Source organism: Halyomorpha halys, unplaced genomic scaffold, assembly GCF_000696795.3.
Source record: "Halyomorpha halys isolate HHAL.00 unplaced genomic scaffold, Hhal_1.1 Scaffold56.1, whole genome shotgun sequence".
NCBI lineage: Eukaryota > Metazoa > Arthropoda > Insecta > Hemiptera > Pentatomidae > Halyomorpha > Halyomorpha halys.
The window spans coordinates 1,272,304-1,288,141 of record NW_027115012.1 but is presented as its reverse complement, the minus strand read 5'-3'; the positions used below and the strand labels follow the sequence as shown (position 1 = coordinate 1,288,141).

The 15,838-nt window shown below is 29.2% G+C and overlaps 1 protein-coding gene across 1 annotated transcript in view; it reads right to left on the bottom strand.

Annotated features, from left to right (window-relative positions):
* LOC106692433 (uncharacterized) overlaps window positions 1-12,328 on the bottom strand; it is a gene marked incomplete at its 5' end in the record, with an annotated part of 33,356 nt that extends 21,028 nt beyond the window's left edge. The window contains 1 exon segment of the mRNA XM_067052123.1: window positions 12,261-12,328. Coding sequence (XP_066908224.1) covers window positions 12,261-12,328 — 68 coding nt within the window.
* Window positions 12,329-15,838: the final 3,510 nt, after the last annotated feature.

Genomic DNA, 15,838 nt, shown 5'->3' with positions numbered 1-15,838 from the left:
AGAACACATAGTAAAATATATATTTTACATTTCGTGTATTATATATCTTACATTTATTATATAGTACTAATTTTAATTTATTGAAAGGTACAAAAAAAAATATCTTTTTCCAAACTAAAAATTGACGGGTATCTGCTCTTCACCAATCAAATTATCAATAACTTTTGACTTAGCCTTTTTTCAGCTTCTTTTTCTGGAAAGTTTCTGTTTCGGTTATTATTAAAAATTATTTATATGTAGTATTTATCCACTTTTAATTATTACTAACAATAAGACCTGTTTAAAAAAAATAATTATAAATTAACAAGAGGAAGATTTTTTAAAAATTCATTATTTAAGCCCCTGCTGACAGATTATTTCAATGAGGGTGATGAATTCAGAATATTTAAAAATCGATTCTATTAAGTGTTACTTCCAGCCGGTCGATTTTATCGAAATATTTTCTCACATCCCAGGCATATAACCGCCTAAAATATGTAATTTCAGTTTTGTAAGAAATTTTTATTTTTGAGCAAGGCTGTTTACACGAACACAGAAAATTCTTCGAGACCTGGTTATTCTAGTTTTCCTTCGGACTATTTAATTAAATAAAATTTGATTCCTACCGCTGGAAGATCTCCTATCTTGAAGATGTTTCAAGATACCTCACCAGGAGATAGAGAGGAGAGAAGACGAAGCTGACACGGCGGAGGAAGGAATACCAGGACGAGACTAGATCTTGTAATAAGTTCCTTCCTCAACAGTTCGTGCATGCCTCGGATATTATTGGGCGGCTTATCGGGCCAAGTCCTCCACTAGGCAGGAATTTACTCCAGCCCTGAATAGTTCACCTTATACCGTATATTTTTACATAATTCAAATTAGGATACAAATTATTAACATGAACCTGTTAATAATGAGCACTTTTAGAATATTTTTAACTTTTTTTTTTGATATGTTGAAATCATTCTTATCAAAGGACAAAGTTCAAAAACTATGTATTCTTTTTTTTCATTAATTTCTATCTTGTTCATAGTCCTGATGAAGGCTAGAAATTCTGGCTGAAACGTTGGGGCTATTAAATAATTTTTTTAACTTATTTGTGTTATTCTTTGACCGCAAACCATCTACTCATAAAAAAAAAAATATATATATATTTTTTAATAACTCGAAAACTATGGGTTTCTTGGAAGATTATGACTACTCATTAATTAAGACTTTAATTGGACAACAAGGAAGTTGCTCTAACTCGCTTGAGAAGAGGCTATACTATCCTCACGCATTCTTATCAGCTTAGAAAACTGCCACCTCCAACGCACCAATATTATTAATCCGTTCTAACGATTAAACATATTTTTTAAGAATGACCTCGAATTCAACTGAAGCTTTTACAGACGAGGAAGCTAAAGTCACAATGGTGATAAATTAGGCTCTTCTTAGATTTTTTCTTATTATTTTTTTTTTACGTTGAAATCATCTACATGTGTGCGTGAGTATATATCAGTGTTTGATTATAATTACAATTATAACAATCCATAGATAGGCGTTGATGACCAAAATGTTTTACGTCTTCAAAGAAGACTAAACAAACGTTAAAAAATAAAAAAAAGAAAAAGAAATAAATAAAAATAAGATTCATAACCAAAATTAAATATAACCTAAAAGAAGGATAAAACACATAATACCATAAGTTCCTATCTTAATACTGATTGGATCAAATCTAATCTTAATAATTCCTATCTCAATAATAATTTAAGTAATAAAGTCTATAATTCAATTGCTATTTTAAATAAAATATATTTTTTAAAGGTTGAGGCTAGAAATTATTTATATATTTGTTCTTTCTAATCCATTAAATCTTCCTTAGGATTTAGGCTGTATTAACCTCCTGATTTTTACATTCATATTACGCTTGAACTATGAATTTCTGATTATTATTGTTTATTAATTCCATTACTATTTATAATTATTTGTTATTTCAAGCGTCGGAAACTAATGCTATGAAACTAGAGAGCGAAGTCAAGCAATTTTTATTCATGGATCATAAAAACAAATACATGGGAGAACTATTGGATTTAATGAGAGCTTGTTGCACTTTGGTCAGTCGCAGTCACCGAAAATAGCCGGAAATAAAAATAAGGGAGTCTAAATTAACACAACAATAGGATTCTACAAAACATCCCCACCCTATCGCTATATAGAGATATCTTCTTGGGGAACTATAGTCAACTTTGATTATCTTTGTTTGTGCCAATTCTCGCTCATTACCACATTTATGGCTTTTATGGCCCACAACCAATCGAACTGTGGCATTTTATTGTAATATTTGGTAGACTATCGTCTTTTGCTACTATTGTCTGTACCACGCGACCAGCTGAATGGGTTTGTAAGGAAACAAAGTTTTTTTTCTTGTAAACAATACTATGTCCAAGTTTACTCATTCTTATTTTAAGTCCTTACGATTTTTCTTTATTATTAATAACAGAATATCCTGGAATAGAATTATTATTATAATAACGATGCGATTTTATATTACATATTTTTTAATTATTTCTGTTATTACTTATTATTTTAATTTATTTATTTGCGAGTAGAAAGTCTTAATTATAAATTGTGAGTAATCATAATCTTCCAGGAAACCCATAGTTTTCGAGTTATAAAAAAATATAATTTTTTTTTTATGATGAGAATGTAGTTGACAGTGGATAATATATATGAGGAGAAGATGGATTGGGGTCAAATAATAACTCAAATAAGTTGAAAAAATGATTTAATAGTGCCAACGTTTCACGAATCACAGATGGAGTCAATAGAGGATTACATCAAAAAACGGTTCATGAACCTACAACCAGGGAAACCCAACCTCAACTAGAAGACTGAAGCCCAGACCCAGACTGCTGCAGGAAATTCTGTTATAAATTTTAATAAATGTGAAATTAATTCTTAGTCATACTACACCTATTTTACTTTTTATTATTACTCATTTTATTTATTCATTATTATTTTTTTCTATTTTCTTCTTTTGTCCCTTTTTCAAATTAACTTGTTTCTTTTTACTATTTGTTTGTACCAATATCATTATTTTTACTTTTCTCTTTTATGAAGAAGCATTATTCTTATCTATTTATTTTATTCTTCTTTTAATAATAATATTGAATATAATTAGGGGTGTTTTTTGTACGAGACTATACCCCCCATAATCAACTGTTAAAAATATATATATAATATAACGGTTATATCAACCATGTAAGGCCCACCAGGCCGATCTGGTATAAAATAAAATATAAAAAAAACAACATTATGAATCACGATGAGAATATTTCTGATACGGTAGATTCTTGTCATTTTATACGCCCATCTTTCATTAATGGATAAAAAAGAATTAATAAATATAAGAAAAAATATTACGTGATAAGATGAGATAAAAATCTTTTCAGTAAACCGTTTCCATTCCGTGCATGCCCGGGATAGGCGGCTCGTCCGCAACAAAAGATAATAAAAGAACGAACGAGCTAGGTGAAATATCAGAGATGTAAATTCCAAAAAAAAAATAAATGGTGTTTTATCGGAGGAGCGGTGGGGGCAGGGAGCCAAGAACCCATCCGCACGCGAGGATTGATTCCGCAACTTGCCAGGTAGCACTGTGTACAGTGGAGTCACTACCATGCTGTCTCTCACAATCAGCAGCTATCTAACGAACCAATGTAGCTGGACCTGTACCTGTGTGGCTGTCGTTCAAAGGCTATCTGTCCACTAAATAGTGCCCACTTAATCAACTTTAGTGGTTACAATTAACTCAGCCCTTCGCCACATCGGGGCCACCTGATTCGCAGTTGTAATCAATCTGTATCCCATAGGATCTTGGTTATACTCAATTATCTACTGTGGGGAGATCACTAACAAGGACTCAATTATTAACAATAATTCAAGAGTCAGCGTAAAAAAAAAAAATTATGAGTGGACTTTTTTTACTTACAAAAAAAAATTAAATTTTTTAGATACTTAATTTGGAAATTATGAAGGTACTTAGGTATAGTTAATCTTTTTTTTTCAGTATTACATGAATATCCCTGAGTAAAAGTATGGTGGTTTATAAGTCTAAGCCATTTTTTATTTTCAATTCTCGGCGACAAAACCCCTTCCTGGTGATTTCTGATATACAGGGAAGCTCTCTACATTTTAACCATGGTGCGGGGGAGTGGAGGGAAGGAGATAAAGTTTTCATTTCGTGAATAAAAGTCGACTCCCCAGGCTGGATTCGAACCAGCGCAGCTAGTTGTCACCATTTATTACATACAATCAACTAATAATCTTGTAATAAAAATAATGTACAGCCTAATATCGGTAATTCGAACTAATTGCTACATGGGGTCGTTCAGATCACTAAAGGTATTAAGAAAAATAGTGAAAAAGAATTAACAATATGAATTTAGATAACTATTTTCATTAATTTAATTTTTTTTTTACATATTTTATTTGAAATTTAAAAATTCCCAGTAATGCTGAGCGATGATCTAATTTGTTGCAATAATATGATAGTTAATTTATTAGTTAAAAACACGTCTAATAAAAATAAAAAATACTCGAAATAATTTGAAATCTGATAAAAAAAAAAGCTCACTAACAAAATTTTTATCTTACATATTTCTAATATTAATTAAATTAGTTTTACATAATCAAATGATTTGTACTATATATATTATATATTTCTAATTCCGTCGAAATATATTATGAGAACTTTCACAGGAATTAGATTACCCGATATTGAAACTGTGTAAGCATTTTCACTTTCGGTTTTCACAAAAATGTTATCGCCAGCTAAGGTTTCTCAATAAAGTTACTTTCTTTTTCTTTACACCAGTTCGGATTACACTGTACTAGGTATTCGTATATAATGTGTCTAATGTTTTTTAACATCCCAACCTCAATATCTCTTCGACATTAAACCAGTATTTTTAAGTTAGATGTACTGTATAAAATCCTTAAGATATAACCTCGAAAATTCATTATGTGAGATTCTACTAAGTGTTTCCAGATATTATTCTTTTTTACTAGTTTACATTCATTTGGCTGCAATAATCTCTGAACGAAGTGATATTTTCTTACAAATTGGTTGCTATCTTATTGTTCATTCTTCGTAAATTCCGCTAATGGTGAAAAACGTTCAGAAATTTTCAGTTACAGCACAGAGATTTGGATTTTTATGAAAAAAAGACGTTGTTTCCTAAAAAAGCGTAAAAAAAAACTTATTCAACAACGGATTAAGATAGAAAGGTGAGGTTGGTGGCACTGAATTATAAATTTGGTGCATTAACCTTAATTACTGACGTTTCCTCATAAATCAACCTGTAGATTTGTTTTTCGACAAATAAATATTTCTTCTCCCCCTATTATGTATATTAGCATTTATTGTTCACCTAATTGAAATACTTTTTTACTATGTTTACTTTACAAAAATTATTTTCGTTATTGTGGCATAACTGCCATCCCCACTCCTCCCAATACAAACCGTCACTTTGTCTTTGACTGTCGTCAAAACAGGTATGCATTCTGTCTCATCATTTGATTTGTATTTTTTTTTTCTTTTTTCATCTCTTCATTTGTACTTTCTTTAATATTTCATCTCTTATCTATCAGTTACTATTATCCTTTTCATTTACTATTTACAACCTTTATTTTTTCTTATTATATCTTACTTTTCATTTTATATCCCCTGTTATTTTACACTTATGTTTTTTATTTTTTCCTTTTTGTAACTATAGTGTTTGTATCTTTTTTTAGCCTCTGACGAAGCCCTGCAACATGGGGCGAAACGTTGGCTCAATAAAATAGTATAATTATTTACTATTTGAGTTTTTTTTTTACCGCACCCGGACCATATTCCATTCATCTATACACACGGTCAATCAATAATCGTCCAGTATGAATTTTTAAGTGTGTTTGATTTTCCCAGAAGTTGCTATGTAGAGGAATATATATGACCCTTTGAAAAAACAAGGTATACTATTATTATAAACAAATATGTTATTGGGTCCAAAAGAAAATAAGTAAAAACATCTCCGGTTTTTCTTCCAGAAATTTAGTTAGAGCAAACCCAGCTTACTTCCAGCGAGAAGGTGGCAAGTCGAAGGGGAAACAATCTAGATGTAATCAGGATGCACTCAACACCTGCCTTAAATGGAAGCAGGTATCTTCAGGGTGTGAAATATTTCCGGAGTGGTCCGATGAATGCGTAACTCCCCTTGGAGGAGCTTGTTCGAGGATAGTTCAATCAAGTTTAGTTTCAAAGTCGGGAGAGGTTTCCACTGGCTATCCCAAAGAATACGACTCAGATTCCACTAACTTTTGGCATTTAATTACAAGTTGGGAGTTAGGAGATCTGATAAGGTTTCAACCGAATCACTTACTCCCATCTCACAAACCCCCACGAATCAATTCCACGCCGGATTCGAAGAGGAGGGGAGACAATATCAGCCCGACTTCGGAAAAATAAACAAAAATAATAGGATTTAAAACAATAGAAGAAGTCCTTTATTAATAATTTTTTTTATTGAATTAAATAGTAGATAACAACAACCATCACAAAGGAAAATTTAGGTAAAGTGTCAGAAGAGGTCAAATTATTCACGAAGGACCTAGGACTAAATATCGAGGTTAGGTGAGGCAGCAATTAGTAAAATTATTTCATTTGTATTTATTTCGAAGATCTTTTTATGTTATATATATATAGGGAGTGGGGTGGCTCAGTGGTAAGGCACTATGCTACTAACTCCAAGGACCCTGGTTTTAATTCGCCTGTGTATGTCCACAATATTTCTTAATTATATTGTGTGATAAGAGAGAGATGATATTGTTAAGTGAATTTATAATTTTTTTTTTTTAATTTAATGGGAAAGTGACAGAATAGAGTGATTTGTCTGAAATTAATGATCTGAGCAGAAAGTTTTTAAATGATTGGATGTGAAATGTAAATTTATTTTTAAGATTGTACTTGAGAATGACAAGGCTCCTGTTTCATAATGAAAGCTAATAATATTAGTTCATAATATGAGTGTAGAAACTAGTAATAATACTAATACTTATTTTTTTCAAGATAGGGATGATTATTAATGATATTACAGGAATTAAAAAATACTAAAGTACAAGTTACTATTGTACAAGAATGTGTGATTGAATAAAGATAAATCTAAAAGACTAATAGTATTAGTTTGTACTTTATTATGAAACAGGGCCCAGGTTGGCCCAAACGTTTGACAGTTAAGGAAATAAAGAGCCTTTCGAGACTTAATTTGGATACAAATTATTTTATTTAAACAACAAAAGCAGAAAAAAAAAATATCATACAAAAATTATAAAGTTGGTTAATCATCAGTAATTTATTGACAATTATTTTTCCATTTTTTTTTTAAATTTTATTTTATAAGTTCCTTAATTTCTACGTAAAGATTTTATGGACTGCATTTTCAGTTAGTTATATTGTATTATTCAACTTCTATATTTTATTTTTAGATACAAAATGAACAAATATTCCCGAACAGAACGAACAGATAATCATAAAAACCATATATATAACGAGAAATATTAGAAAATTTTAGGGATTATTATTGTATCATCTTCTACTGGATCACTATCTGAAGATATGAGACAAGTGGATGAGGATGGGCGGGGCTCGTAGCCCGAAGCAATCCATCAAGGAGCCCCGAGGCAGTCATCAATGATTGCAGTTGTCAGGAGGCGTCTTAGAGATAAATTAACAGATTGTTAGGCAGAATGGACAAAGGCCAAGCAAAATTACATAGATCAAATCGGAAAACAATAGAGTATAGAGTCGCTTAGTGAAGGTAAAGTGAAGTCGTTTAGCTAGCAGAAAAGGAATATTTAAGAGTCAAAAGTTACGAATTATACTTTGAAATAATACAATGTCTTAAAAAGTACATTGTTAATTAACACGTGCGTTTATATATTTAATAATCATATACTTTTAATGATACAGTGTAAACCGCATAGCTGAAATCTCAAGGGACCAAGAATGTTTTAAAATGGCGATTGTATTTATACAGGATAGCGGTAAAAGAGAGGTGAAAATGTTAATTAAAGAAATACATATTCTATGTTTTTTATTTATTTACTTTTATTTTTTTAAAACAATACACAACTCATGGCTTAAAAAAATAAGTTATATTGTATTTTATTTCAATTAATTTTTGGTGGTAGCAACTAGTTTGATGGTAAGAATTAGAACAAATATGGAAGCATTATCAATATTAGACATCTCAAAATATTTATGAAAATATTTTTTATATTGTAAATATTATATATTATTTAATGTATAATTTTAATGATGCAGTGTAAATTGTAATACTGAAATTTCAAGGCGCCAAGAATTTTTTATCCCTTAAAAAGGCTTTTCATTTACCCAGTTTTCCAAATAGGCAGGTTTAAAATGATAATTGTCTTATTTACAGAGGATTGCTGGTATTGCATGAAAATGTTAATTAGAAAATGCATATTATATGTTTTTATATTTATTTACTTTCATTTTTGAAAACAATATAAACACATGGCTTAAAAAAATCAGTTATATTGGTATGTATTTTAGTGCTATTAACATTTGATGGTAGCCAAAACTAGTTTGATGATATGAAAACATTATCAATATTTGACATTTAAAATATTTATTCGAGCATTTTAGTGATTTTTCTGAGTCACGCTTTAGAATTATTTTTAAGTCTCTTTACAACTCTCCTGTTTCGCAATTTTTTTAAACATTTAATTCACTTCTTTATCGTACGAAATCTTATTTAGTACAGAAAAATAGAGCACTTGCTGAGAATTCATGTTAGTGAAGAAACGTGCCCCAACCCGATAAATTGTGTTGCTTATACAGGCTATTGAGCCACAAGTCTTAATTATAAAGGTAATAATCGAAGATTAAGAAATAAAATCTCAATTAAGGTATAAAAATTCTCAGTAAGAGGTATTTCCAAGCAAATGTGTATGGACCTCATTGCAATTATGAGTAGCTGTGGTTCTCATATTACACTGTAGTAATATTTTGATTTCACTTTATAAGAATTTAATAATAATATTACAATACTATATCGTTTGTATTAGATCAAGTTTGTATGGTATGAATCGATTTAATGGAATCTAAGTGAATCAATTAAATCGATTTTTAATCTTACCGTTAATATTTTTCTTTAAAAATAAAAATAAATTAAATTATATTAACTTTTATCAATTTCAACATCAATTATAATAATAAAAATTATAGTTTTAGACTTTTTTATATATAAAAAATATTTATCTTTGTTAATTTCTGATTTCAGGTGATTTGATCCATTTTTTGTCATACAAAACGATTTAACATCAACTAATCTTGTTGTGCCTTCAGTTTTATCGAAATTACAGTCGTAATATGCTTGTATTGTAAATGTGTAAATTTTTTTGTCAAAAGACTTGATCGGCATGAGAATTCTGTGCTGTATAATTTTCGCATAAATAATCTGACATTTTCACAGTTAAAGGTTAAAGGTTCACATCACATGTTATCCAAGTTTGTAAGCAACCAAAAAGGAATGGTATTTTTATTTTTTTATGAACGATAGAGATCGACTTTATAAATAGTTTACATAATAATTAGTTGGCCCAAATATGTGAACTAATATTGGATTAGCCGCGATAAAATGTCACGAACTTTAGTGTACAGTGTTAAATATTAATGGATGTTATTAATCTAAACCTATTACATTATCGCATTCCGAGCTCATAATCGAGATAATTTCTATAATAGAAACTACTTGTAAGCTATTAGAGATAGCAATCTAACGCTATGTTAATGGAGATTTATGTTAGGGTCCTACACTGTCGGGAGATTTCTTTAATTCCTCGCTACATTCCTCTTTGGCACGCTCTTGTAGTGCAACTTGTCACGGCTCCGGGTTCCAATAAACGGGATGTGATAAAATTCCTAGGGTTTGTCCCAGGCGCCGGAGAGAGAGATGGTTATCGCATCTGACACAAAGGAATCTAATTTACATGTGGATGCAGACAGGAGAGGGGCCGCGTGCAGCGACATCTCTGCTCTAGGGACGGTACACACTTGTGGAGGGTCAGCACCGATTTAATCAAAGATTTCACGGTCGGATTCTCGTCGACAGCGGCAATCTCTCTGTCATCTTCATCAAACTCGACAGACCGAAAACCCATTACTCATGGTTAAAAGCAATGGTCTACATCGACGCCTCCCAGCGCCTGAACTACGGAGAATATTTTCTCGTGGCTGCTAGATAGAAAAATATGAGTTACTATGCAGTATAGAAAAATTTAAAAAACATATAAAACAATCTATTCTCCATTATTATTGTTACAATTCATTAACATTGCGAAACAAGACCCTAATAATCACAGTATAGTTATTTTTAATTTCTAGTGATAAAACCAATAATTCAAATAAAAAAATACTCAAATGAAAATAAAGCAGAATAAAAAAAGAAAATATATTAAAATAACGAATGAAATTATGAACTGAATAATAATGATATGAATTTACAATTAAAATAAGAATACAATATAAAATATACAATTAATATAAAAACTACATACGTGATATCTATTATAAAGAATATATAAAATAAAGGAGCATTAAAACTTAAGAGGAGCTAAAGGATACAATAAAAGTAAGGATCTAAGTAAATTGAAATAAATAATATATAATTAAACACTCACATATAATAATCACATGTAATATAGTGAATCGAAGTAATTTAGTAGAAATAAAAAAAGGCTGCTGTTAGATATGGCCATTTGGTGAATCAAAATCAGTTATTGATAATCATAGAAGTAATATTTTAATTTATTAAAAAACATTTTACCTAATTTTCCATTCTAGGTTAATAAAGGTACAGTCGCTCACAACGTAAGGAATTAAACTTCACCTTGATGAAGCCCAAATAGTACAAGAGCCCAAGAGGAGAAAAAAGGCAGTTATCTCACCCCAATTTTTAATTACTTTAATGAAAACTATGTAAAATTAATAGTCAAAATTGATGAGTCTGCCAAGTATAGGTGGGGGAATAAAAAATGGGGGCTGTTTCAAAGCGATAAAAAAAACTAACTTTTCATTCGGAGCTCTATATCTTAAAACGTAGGAAAAACACAAGAAAACCTAAGAAAACGTCATTTAAAGAAGAGTAAATTTGTTAAAATATGAGCCCTAATAGAGTTATTTACGTTAAATACTTTTCGAGATATAGCTTTTTAAAAACCAAGATTTCATAAAAATGTTGTATAGGACGTACTGAAAGATCAGTAGTTAGTGAATTTATTTTGAAAACCATTTGACGTACAGATGTCTATTAGCACTCAAATTAAAGCTAGTTTAGTGAGCTATAAAGTATTTTATGATGTTTATCTTCCTAGGAGTAATAGTTTACATGAAATTTACTAAAATAAATTGATTTATAGTTGTTCTGACAAATTTTCATTTGCCAAATTTATATTCATATGTGAATATCATAAAAACTACTACCCCTACGAAGATAAGTGTCATAAACTACTTTATAGTAAGTTAAGTTAGCCGCCATTTTTCAATCCCCCTACCAATACTTGGCAGACTCATTAATTTTGACTAGTAATTATAAATAGTTATTATTAAAGTAATCAAAAATTGGGGCGAGATAACTGCCTTTTTTTCTTCCCATATGCATTGATTTATGTTTATTATCATTAAATTTTCTTAATTCTTAAATTATTTTTCAGTATATAAGTCAGTTATTTATTTTATTAATTCTAATAATTTTTTTATTTATTTCATTCTTCAATTACGTATTAATTATTATTTCTTAGATTTACTATTTCAATTATTATTACTATTTTTTATTCAGTTATTTCAATTATTCAACTCACTCAATAATTATAATATTGCAAATCGTTGAGAGTTTTTTCTATATTTTTTAATAATATCTCAATTAAAAAAACATGTCATTGCTCAAAATTGCTCCAAAAATCAAAAATGAAAAGATAGTATGACATAAGTTAAATACATTCTCAGTTTATCGAATAAATTTTTATTTGATTTATTATACAATTTTACAAAATCAGTAAAATAATACGTTAACAGAAAATACATGATTTAGAGAGAAGGAAAAAAAAAATTGCGATCAAGATTAAAACTAAAAGTTATGTAAAATCATCAATATCAATAATAAATCAAAAAATTAAAAATAATCGCAATTAATTAAAGTAAATAATACGAAATATTAATAAAAAAATGAACTTACTTTCTTTGTATTGGAGAACGTTGTTGTGTCTTTTATGCATTACAATACACCTGTAGCAACTATCAGTCCTGAAAAAAAAAAAGAGATAAATTAGTTTAATTCCAAAATCTAAACTTTTCACTTATCATATATTATTTAAATTCAAAAAATTTACCAAGCAGTAAAACGCAAAAGTTTTAAATAATTTTATATAAGTTTAGGACTTTTATATTATACTATTATTGTATGGTTAAAAGTGTATTATCTATTTATTGTTCACTTTATTTCAAAAACTACAGTTAGGCAAATTAAATTAGTTATTCAAATAACTCGAGAACTATTGATGAATCTTCTGAGCCATTATCGTCTCATTTAAAAGATAATTAAATTCATTATAAAACATACCCAACATCATATAAATAGGACTAAAATAAGCCAAGATGGAAACCCATTTAATTTTATATCTTAACATATAAATGAATAGATAGCAAAATATTGATGGATAAATGGATTCTTAAAAACAATGAATATGAAGTTTAAATTAGAAATATCTATTTCCAAGTTATACCAATAGAAAATTTATATTTAAAGATATAATAATAAAACATTGACTCACAAAAATAAGGTTAAATAAATAATAAATTAAAAATTAAACAAATAAATATTATATTGAGAGAAAGAGAGGAAAAAGAATGGATAGGAAGATTAAAATTGTCCTTTGGGACACCCCACTAGTTATAAGTGTATTATAAAATATGGAATATTTAAAAAATATGTGTAGATGGACAATCAAACGTAGATGGGAAGATAACGCAGAACAACACTCCTTTGTATCGTAGTTCTATTAAACAACTGGGTTCTGTATGTTTGATTATTATTAATCAATAACCAGGGTGTCTACCTAAACTTTTTTGTGCATTTCACTGATTTTTCTAGGCCTTTTTTTTTTTTTTTGGACAAATCTAGGTCACTGATATATGTTAATAGGCCCATGATTTATACAAATCAATAATTAGTCGAAAAATTACAAGGCAACAAACGACATTGGCAATTCTTTTAACTAATAGTTTACGATATACCAAGGAAGTTCTAAGAGCTCTAGAATAACAATATCGATTATTTTCTATCACAAAAATCGATGAACGGTGTGTAATCCATATCACGTGTCATATTTATATTTATGTAAATATCACTATTATGCCAACTTTTTTTCATAAAAAAGGTCAGAGTTGTGGTCTAAAAGAACGAAAACAGTTACAAACTTTTCCAACGTTTCGTCCCACATTGTAGAGCTTTATCAGACCTAAAAAGATACAAAAACAACTATAATTATTTTGACATAATAGGATAAATACAAAAAAGTAAATTAAGGTAGAGTTAAAATTATATAGTATATGTTATATATTATGTTTTCACTTATGTTTATATACTTTTAACTCTACTTTAATTTACCTTTTGTATTTATCCTGCTATATCAAAATTTTTTAGTTGTTTTCGTATCTTTTTAGCCCTGATGAAATTCTACTAAGTGGGGCGAAACGTCGGGAACTAATTAGTTGTTAAATTTTTTTGTTTTCTTGTCACCACATTCCTGACCATCTTCTTCATAATTTAATACGTTCAATTATAATTTCTTTTTTTTTGTTTAGCCCGAAATAATTAAAGCAGAGCTATTGACAGAAAAAGAGAATGAGACGCTAATGTTTTTAAGATTAGCATACAAGACGGAATATTAGCAAATTAATAATCAATATATATGATAATAGTCTTTAGCGAGTACTAAGACGTGTAAGGAGCAAAGGGGAGTTATCTAAGTATACCCTCAAGCAAATGGTTAAGCATGGGTTAAGTACGCCCTGAAGGAAACTATACTTTATAAGCTGTAGTTCAACGTTTAAAGGTACAATCAAAATTAATTAAAATTGTCAAGTTTTTAAAAAATCATTCGCCTCTTCAAAGAACCATATAAATAATTGCTAAGTTATTTAATAATAGATATTGAACTATGAAACAAGTTGTAATGAAGGGACGTATCGGATCAATAGTAAACAATAGTGACATGTGGTGGGAGAACATTGCCACCTCCTCCCATATTGATTAGAAAATGCGATTAATCAAGATCCTACGTACAGCTTCTTTTCAGAGATTGGCTGTTGTCGGGTACATCATAGTACAAGAGCCCAAAAGGAGAAAAAAGACAGTTACCTCACCCCAATTTTTGATTACTTTAATGAAAACTATGTGTAGTTAATAGTCAAAATTGATGAGTCTGCCAAGTATAGGTAGGGGAAATAAAATATGGCGGATGTTTCAAAGTGATAAAAAAACTAATTTTTCATTCGGAGCTCTATATCTTAAAACGTAGGAACAACACAAGAATACCTTAGTGAACGTCATTTAAAGAATAGTAAATTTGTTAAAATATGAGCCCTAATAGAGCTATTTACGGTAAATAGTTTTCGAGATATAGCTTTTAAAAAGCAAGATTTCATAAAAATGTTGTATGAGACATACTGAAAGATCAATAGTTAGTGAATTTATTTTGAAAAATTTATATCTCAAAAAACCATTTGACGTACAGATGTCTATTATCACTCAAATTAAAGCTAGTTTAATGAGCTATAAAGTAGTTTATGATGTTTATCTTCGTAGGAGTAATAGTTTACATGAAATTTGCAAAAACAAATTGATTTATAGTAGTTCGGACAAATTTTCATCTGCCAAATTCATATTCATATGTGAATATCATAAAAACTACTACCCCTACGAAGATAAGTGTCATAAACTACTTTAAGTTAGATTTCCTTTATTTTGAGTGTTGGCAGACATATGTGCGTCTAATGAATCTAGAGATATATTTTTTCAAAAATCAACATTTTATACGAACAACTAGAAATTAACAATAGATATCTTAGATTTTCTAGTGTTGTTGGTTGTTTTCAAGATATAGAGCTCCGAATAAAAAATTAGTGTTATTTTAAGGTTTTTTAACAGCCGCCATTTTTTATTCCTCCTACCTATACTTGGCAGACTCATCAATTTTGTCTATTAATTATACCTAGTTTTCATTAAAGTAATCAAAAATTGGGGTGAGATAACTGCCTTTTTTTCTTCCCGGCTCTTGTACTATCAGTATTTGCCGCCATACCTTAAGCATATATTTTTCTAATAAGAATAGTCATTGATAATCCTATTTTCGGTAGAGAGCAGAAATTTGAATTAGAAAATAGAAGGTTTAAAAAAATCACAAGATAAATGCTAATTTTAAATTATTCAATTACCAATATGTACGAAGAACAAATATTATCAATTACGACCTTTAGATCATTGGAAAAATAAAATTTTAAAATAGCATATCATCATTTTAATATTGATATCACGTCATACCTAAAAAAAATAAAAAATCATCAATACGTCAAACAAAAAAAAATCAATCGTAAAACAAAAAAAAAAAAAAGTGATCAATGATTTTGTTCTTCATTTAATCTAAATAAATCGTGATGTTTCATAAAACAGCAAAAAGGTCTCTCTCTCTCTCTCCCCCCCCTCTCTCTCTCTCTCTCTCTCTCTCTCTCTCTCTCTCTCTCTCTCTCCCTCCC